General features: G+C 47.8%; 1 protein-coding gene across 1 annotated transcript in view; it reads left to right on the top strand.

Moving 5' to 3' along the window:
- Window positions 1–8,473, top strand: part of LOC307230273 (plexin-A2-like) — a gene marked incomplete at its 5' end in the record, with an annotated part of 63,857 nt that overhangs the window by 10,194 nt on the left and 45,190 nt on the right. Inside the window, one exon of the mRNA XM_080000526.1 lies at window positions 2,578–2,712. Coding sequence (XP_079856652.1) covers window positions 2,578–2,712 — 135 coding nt within the window. The remainder of the gene's footprint in view (window positions 1–2,577; window positions 2,713–8,473) is intronic.

The raw sequence follows: 8,473 nt of genomic DNA, 5'->3' as shown, positions 1-8,473 counted from the left end.
TTTAAGTCCAATGAAACCAGGCACTGTGGACGGGTCAAGAGGTCAGCGTTTTCTCTGAGCTCACTACTGGACCTCTGCCCGCATCTGCCACGGCCCCCGGTCAACCTCATCCTACCCCGGCTTAATGCTCTCGGTTCAATATTTCTTTTTGTTTTTTTCTTCTCCCTGACAGTTTATGGGGCCTTTCATATTTTTAAGGCTCCACTGATGGAACGGCTGCGAGCTCCGGTTTCTTCTCTGTGCTATTTATGAAATTGGGAATGTGGGAAAAATAATAGAAATTGACTCCATTTTTCTGCGTGGGATTCTGCCGAGAGAAAGGAAGGAACACGAGGAGGAGGATTGTGGTGGTGTGGTGGTGGTGTGGGTGGGAGGACCCCCCCCCCCCCCAAAATAAATAAAGAAAACATGACATCATTGAGGCTTAGCCCACGATGAGGCTGTAGGTCGAGCGTTCAGCGGAAGGGGTTGTTTTTAGGAAATGGAAGCTGTGTTCCCAGTGAGACGCACCCTGTGTTTGGAGGAAGGGCCTTGGAGTTGGCCTGTCAACGTTGAAGCCGACCTGTCTCTTTATCTTTCCCTCTTCCCCCTGCTTCTCACAATCTTTGCCTATTGCGCACTTTCTCTCTGTCTTTATTGCCCCACCACCGCCAACCCCCCCCACCCCCCACCCCCCCTGAGCCACAGCTGCCTGGAAGGTGGAGGCGTGATTGACTGATTCACTTTCTGTGCCCAGGGGATCCAATCATGTAATCAGTTTGTATTGATCGCGGCTGTCTCTATCCAAAGACTGCTGGGTCTCTGCCGCCGCGTGTGCACGTTGGCCTGGCACCCAGTGGTGGCGGAATCTTCCGCGGTCTGGTTTTCGGATATCCGGGCCGCCTCGGTCCGCAGGACGCGCAACGCGGGGACCCGGGCGACGGTTCATACCCGCATACGCAATTCTGCGCTCCAGTTCCTCGTCGTCTGGCGTGGACGTGATTGCGGCTGGATGATGGAGTTGTCTTTTACGTTTAATTACATCGCATGGTTAGTGACACAATCTCGAATCATTTTAAAGCAGGCGTCATCCTTGGTTAGGGTAGCTAATGAGGATATTTTCCCCCTCTGCTGTTGTGCTTGATTTGAGGCTGAAACTCTCAGTGCTCGCTGATAGATGGACGGATAGGATTATTTTCCTTCAAACGCATGTCTATCAGTGATAGATCTGTGATAACGTCCTGTGCTTGCTCTGCTAATGGAAACCTGTCTGTACACGTTGCCTCACCCAAAACAACACATATATATATATATATATATATATATATATATTTAGTAGTTGTAGATAGGAGAATGGAGTAAAAAAAACCTTGACCAATAGGCATCCATTCACTGCACACTTTTAATGAGTCCCAACAGATTGCCACTTGAAAGTCGTGCCAAAGTCAAATTGATCTTCTGAGGCTCCGCTCAGTTTGAGCATAATTTCAAAACTCGACTGTGGTGTGAACTTAACTAACCTCGGGGGTGGGTTTGGGGCTTAGCAACCCTAGCCAGAGTCAATGTGGAGGGCGGATAAAAAAAAAAAGTGTCTTGCCAGATCTGCACTTCCAAAACTGACGCCGAGGTCGGCGTTCCCTTTGTGTTGGTACGTGAGCCAAATCACTAATATTCCAGTCGTGTATTTTAGGTATTTTTGGATCAATGAGGACTTCGTTTTGAAACGTGTGCTCCGCGACGCAGGATGATTTGATGGCTAGATAGATAGATAGACAGACAGACAGACAGACAGACTGAGAGAGACAGACAGACAGACAGACAGACAGTCAGGTAGATAGATAGATAGATAGATAGACAGACAGACAGACAGACAGACAGACAGACAGACAGGTACGTAGATAGATAGATAGATAGATAGATAGATAGATAGACAGACAGACAGACAGACAGACAGACAGAGAGATAGATGCTTTATTCATGCCTGAGGTGAAATTGCAATGTCCCAGCAGCTCACATCAACACAATAGGACAAAATAATTATAAGGCAAGACAATAAAAATATGAAAAAAGAAAAAGCAATATATGAAAAATATGGAAAATACACAATAAACCGGACAGTTAATTTTACCCAATAACAAATAATAACAAAAATCTGCCAATATACACTAAACCTTCTGATAAAACTAGATAGAAAAACTAAAAATAAAGGTCCAAAAATGTGATATCTTATACAACACCTTAGGAAATAAACAGTGGAGCAGAAGATGAATGTACAATAAACCTGAACAAATGATCTGCACCAAAACCTAAAACCCCAAATCGGCAGTAAGAGTAGCACAGAGTGACAGGTGCTACAAGAACAATGACACCTCACATATATGTTCCCCAGAAAAATAGACCGTAAGAGTTGATCTGGATGGCAGGGCTTCACTTTTCACAGGCAGCGGGACATTCACTGTGTGTGTGTGTGTGTGTGTGTGTGTGTGTGTGTGTGTGTGTGTGTGTGTGTGTGTGTGTGTGTGTGTGTGTGTGTGTGTGTGTGTGTGTGTGTGTGTGTGTGTGTGTGTGTGTGTGTGTGTGTGCGCGTGGTCCCTGCAGATCAGAGTGGATGGTCCACACGAGGGAGGAGTGGTGTATGAGACGGTGACCGTGATGAAGGACAGCAGAGGCGTCCTGCGGGACATGGCCTTCTCCCTGGACCGGAACTCCCTCTACGCCATGTCTGACAACCAGGTGAGGACGCCGCCTCGTTGTTTCGCCTCTTTTAACAGTAAGTAGCCTGTTAATTTTTTCGTACATTTATATCGCATATGTGTTTGACATCATTCATCTCAAAATGTCCATGATGTAACAATATGCATAGTGGAAAAAAAAAAACCTTTAAAGTGGAATGTGGCAGTTTCGCCTGCCACACGCCACTCGAGCGGCGTATTCAAGGCCCTCCAGCACAGAGACACAGACAGATGAGGTTGTGAAAACACAGTTTATTGTGGAGAGTGGGCTAGGTGGAATTAGCCCAGGATGGGATAGAGATGTCTCATGACAAGGGCTCCTCTCCTGAGTGTGTGTGGGGATGGGGGTTTAACCTGTATGCAGCCACACTGATCCTGGGCCCGAATTACCTCGACCCAGGACAGGTGTGGCTGCTCAAACCACACCATCCCCACACCACATGACTTTTTTGCTTTCACTTATCATTATGAAGTTAATGTTGATCGCACAGTGTAATGGCGATAGAATAATGACACCATCGGCGTTTAGGTTGGTTCCCTATAAGCCTCGCTTTCACTATGCAATTCTGTCTGCCACCCGGGAAAAGGATGGATTCACGGCAGTGCATCACAGGAAGTGCGTCTACCATTACAATAAATAAGTCTACTATAAAAACACACTAAAAAACACACTTGGTTATTATTGGTTTTGTTTGGAAATACAGGGAACGGCGCAGTGGAGCGGGGGTCACGGTTTAACGTGCCAGGCAGGGGCAAAGTGCCTGTGTGTGTGTGTGTGTGTGTGTGTGTGTGTGTGTGTGTGTGTGTGTGTGTGTGTGTGTGTTTTTTCAGCGTAGACGGCGGCACAGCAAACAGTTTTTTTTTTTGTTTTTTTTTCTGGGAAAGTAAAAAAAACGAGGGGAGGGGGGGGGGACGCAGGAAATTCCCAAGGAAAATGGGAGGGTTGACGGCTTCACATTCCTTACACAGAACTTGGCTCCGAAGAGAAGGTAAAGTGATCCGGTCGCCACTGTTGACGCCGCGAGATTGTTGAAGTTAAAAAAACAAAAAAAATCCTTTGAAAAAGTATTTCTTGCTTGGTTTCCCGATGCCAACGGTCGATTAGCTCCTCTACAACATAATAATTGGGACACCTTCATATTAATTGGGACTCCTTCATCCCTCAATGGAGGGATGAAGGAGTCGGGCTGTTTTGGACTCGATCTAGAGAAACGTGAAAGGAAAATAAAAACGTTCCCTCTCGGCGACCGTTGTGCCCGGCCCTCCAGACACAATGAGACGTTGCGGCATTCACAAGCGGGCGTGTCTCCGGGGGGGTTGGGGGAGGGACGGAACCCCCCGTTCTAATTACTCAGCCATGCGCACCGGCGTGCAGCGTCCCGTGTCTCGGTAAAGGCCACGCGCGTCCCGTGGAAAAGCATCGGCATCTCGGCCAAGCTTTGCCGCGCGGACGCGTCCGTGGATGCGGTCGGACGAGCGCGTCGCAGCGGCTCGCCGTTTTTACTGTTGTTGCCGTCGTCCTCGTCATTGTTGTTGTTGTTGTCGTCGCTGGACGATATTCCCCCGGACGCGCCGGAGATAAGCGCGAACAGTGGTAATCACTTTCAACTCCCATCAAGTGATTATTTTGGTGCAGCTGCGCGGCACTGTTTAACGGGATTAGGCCTTCCTGTTGCCAAAAAGAAAAGGCCCCCATCACTTATCTTGAGTGAGTAAGAATTTATTTTTAAATCCAAATTTGACGGACCCACTGGCTGCGTTTGGACAATTGCCGGTGTGTGAGTTAGCATCAAGTTTAGGAGAACTCAGGATGCCATTTGAAGAAGCGGGCGGAGAGCGGAGCAGAGGAGAGAGAGAGAGAGAAAGAGAGAGAGAGAGAGGGGTGGGAAAGGGAAGATGGAGGGGGGTATTGTATAGGAGGCCGACTGCTTTGGCAAAATCGAGGCTGCTCTACTGAGGACGTGATGGAATGAAAGAGACAGGGCATCTCTTATTGATGAGCTCTGGTTGTTCAAGGAGAGACACATGCTTCCTTCAAGGAGATCGCCTGTTTCTGCTTCCACTCCGGCGCCAGTCACGTCCCCCTGACACAAAATAAGCCTGCAAATAACACGCCATTTTCTCCCCCCAATATTGGCTTTGGCGTCGTGGGCCTCGGGCCACAAAGGGCAGCATAAAGCTGTGGTTCTATCCCTCCGTCTCTCTCTCTCTCTCTCTCTCTCTCTCTCTCTCTCTCGCTCTCTCTCTCTCGCGCGCGTGCTACCTCTCGGCGCAGTGGGGAGGAATTCCCCTAAGAGCAGATCTCGTGAGGCTTGCCCCCACAACAAAAAAAAAAAACGGTACATGCCAGCGAGGAGAGGTCTTTGGATTTTCCGGGAGCCCAAACAATGGTGAAATAATGTGGGATGAGGAGCGAGGCGTAGACAGATTTGGCTGAGATCAGCCAACCCTCGCGGAATAACAATGAGGCCCCCTGTCTCCCGCCGCGCGCAACACGCCGGGCTCGCGCTGATGATGAAGAGAGAGCCGATAAGGGAGACAGACAGCGAGGGAGAGCGTGCGCGGGGGCACGAGGGAGGGCGCGCGGCTCCGCTCGTCCACCGAGACGTTCGCGTTCGATCTGTTTAATCAAAATGTGCAGTGTGCAAAGTTGTGCAGTGTTTCTACGATTTCCGAGACGATTTCAAATGTTGGGCGGGGGCCGGATTCGCAAAAGGATTGCGCGGCTCCGTCTTGGGCAAAAATCAACCGTCTTATTCTCAAAGCGCCCGCGAAGGGTTGAGTGCACGCGTCCCCTAACTGCGCTGCCACGCAAATAGCGTGTCGGTGCGCCGGTGCTATTTGCACCTGTTCAAATGAGGGTGGATACGTTTGGCGCACAATTGGCCCCTTTCTCTGCAAATACAATGCTGAAAACATCCGAGGCGCAAACACACAAACTCTGGTGCCTCCCTCCGCCGCGCGATCAGAGCTACTGTCAACGTTGGGATTTGAAATAATGGAAATTGTCCGCACCTCCCCCTCCCCTAACGCGGAGACCCCGTTGGGCGTAATGGGGTCAGCGCGTAATGGGGGGCGGGGGTAACCGAGGCTCCGTTATCACGCATGCATGTACCCGTTTCTCATTTCTCAAAATAAAACAAATAACAACTGTGTGTTTTTGTGATTATAGACATACTTATTTTACTCCCTTTCCTCACTGAACTGAGGGGATGTTTTAACCCCTGGAAGTCACAGTTATCACTGGAAATAACAAATTGCGACCGATATACTTTTGTTCATAAATTTCCCCCTCGTAAGGCAGAGAAACGAGCGCGGGAAAACCCGGCAATAGGCAAAAATAAATAAATAAATAAATAAATAAATAAAAATAAAGGGATTCTAAACTTGTCCAACAATCCCGCGTTCATGTCTGTAAGTGTAACTGCCTCAGGGATGGTATCATATGAATGTGATTTGATGACAGCTTCTTTCCAAATTGAATCAAATGAGCAAATCTTATCAGTCAATTGCTACACTCCACGCTCTGAGCGTTGTGCGTTAATGCACTATTCATTTTCGATAAGAGCAGATAAGACGAGATAATATGAGACTTTAATAATCCCTGCGGGGAAATTCAGGTGATTTGATATGTTACATAAATTAGAATGGTTCCAATCACAGACCACGTGCGGGTTCCACTCCTGACGTACTCACTAAGGACAAAATGTGGATCCCGAGGCAGAAGCAGAACCACTGATACGGCGTGGAGTCACAGCAAACGGTAAAATAAGATAACACTTTATTCATCCCGGGGGAGGGATTCAGGCACTCGGGAAGGCGGCCAGTCTTCAACAAACCCTGGGGGTTGGATGTGGAGTGAGTAGCTCAATCTGTGGCCCTCAGACGGCTCCCGTGTGACAGCTGCAGAGTGTTCGGGGCGGTGGGGAGGGGGGGGGTGACGGCGGACCGATCCGAAAGCCCGCACGCTCCTCTGACAGCGCGCTTAAAAGTTCCAGTAAATCCGGATGAAGGGGGATTGGCAATAAGCGATAAGGTCCAGCATTAATGTGAAAGCATCGCAGATGTTGTGGAAATGCGAAGACGCCGCGACTCCGAGGGCCCGTCGCAATGCGACCCGAGGAACGGAGCCCGGCTGCTTGGCAACGACGGACTGCTGTTGCCGCTGTTCGCCCGGTTGGTTTTTAAGCGATGGACCGCGGCTGAATTCACTGTATTATTGTTGAAATGGAAATTGAAAGTATTGCATCTGCTCATGTATGATTCATGGACCTTAAACAGTAAAAAAATTATGAGGGGCCTGGTTTATTGAAGGGATCGAACTTTCTCTGTAATTAACATGACGCTTCGCAAGGGCATAAATATGTATAATAAATGAACAGATGTGTACGGATAGATAGATAGATGAGACATAGATAGATAGATAGATAGATCGATAGATAGATAGATAGATAGATAGATAGATAGATAGATAGATAGACAGATTTTTAATATTTTATTTTATTTTTGAGTTTTATTTTTATTTTGTTATTATTTTTATTCTCCATATTTTCAGACTTGAGCTTTTTATTTTTTAATTGTTTTATACTCACTGTAACAAGTGACAAGTCCTGTCGTTTGATCTTACTTGGATTGGAGACTACACATCTTCTGGCTCAGTCAAATCTGCCGAATAAATCAACTCCAATGTGCACATTCTGTAATCCACACACACACGCCCGCACGCACGCCCGCACGCACGCACGCACACACACACACGCACACACACACATGCGCGCACACACACACACACACACACACACACACACACACACACACACACACACTGGATCCATAGCCTTCCCCTTGCTAAAGGTCAAGCCGCCCGTGGGCCAGAGACCTACTTTGTAGATTTAGGGGAGCTGCGGCTTTTGCACAGGTTCATTTCTCCCTACTGCATCAGGATACTGTATGGAGTTGGAGTTATGCCCCCCACCCATCCCTCCTCCCCTGCACTCCAAAATCATTTTGCTAATGGAATGCACCCAATGTATTCTAAACTCAAAAAAAAAAAGTCATTTTGTAGGGAGCGGCAGATAATCCGTTTTGCCAACACAGACCTGAGAGAGAACCCACTTACGCTATCAAGAGCACAGGCAACACTCTAATCCATAATCCACTCTTCATTTGTGATTGCTTACATCAGGAAATTGCTTGCCTCGTGCGTCAGGAGCGAGAATAATAACGTAACAAGTATAAAACGGAGCGGCTGAGGCTGGAGCCGCAGCCCGGTTTGGTATTCAGGTGCCGGGCGATGGCGGCGCCACCGCAGCTAATGAAGAGCTTATACTTTACAGCCAAGTGTGCACAGACGGAGGTGGCACACCGCGTGTCCGTCCGTCCGTCTGCCTGCCTGTGTTTGTCTGCGTCTTTGTGCACATCTGTGCATTTACACATAGCGCGTGATGAATTAGAGATACAAGAATCACACCTAGACTCTGGCGCGAAAACCATCATTTGTACATCAGCTGCTGCGGAATATGTTTAAAATATATATATATTTTTTGTTTTTTATCAAATTCTTTTGATTCAGCATATTCCAATGCAAGGGCTAAACTTGTGTAAAAACAAAAAAAAACAAAAAACAAAAAAAACAGAAATATAAACAGATATGAGGCATTCTACGTGTGGACAGATCTACGCTGCTGCAGCACTGTTGCAGGCAAATAATGAGAGCTGCAGTGTTTGATATAAATGAGACGCCGCGGGCTGGCGTATGTGAT

Source organism: Zeus faber, assembly GCF_960531495.2.
Source record: "Zeus faber genome assembly, chromosome: 5".
NCBI lineage: Eukaryota > Metazoa > Chordata > Actinopteri > Zeiformes > Zeidae > Zeus > Zeus faber.
This window is presented reverse-complemented; position numbering and strand designations above follow the sequence as displayed.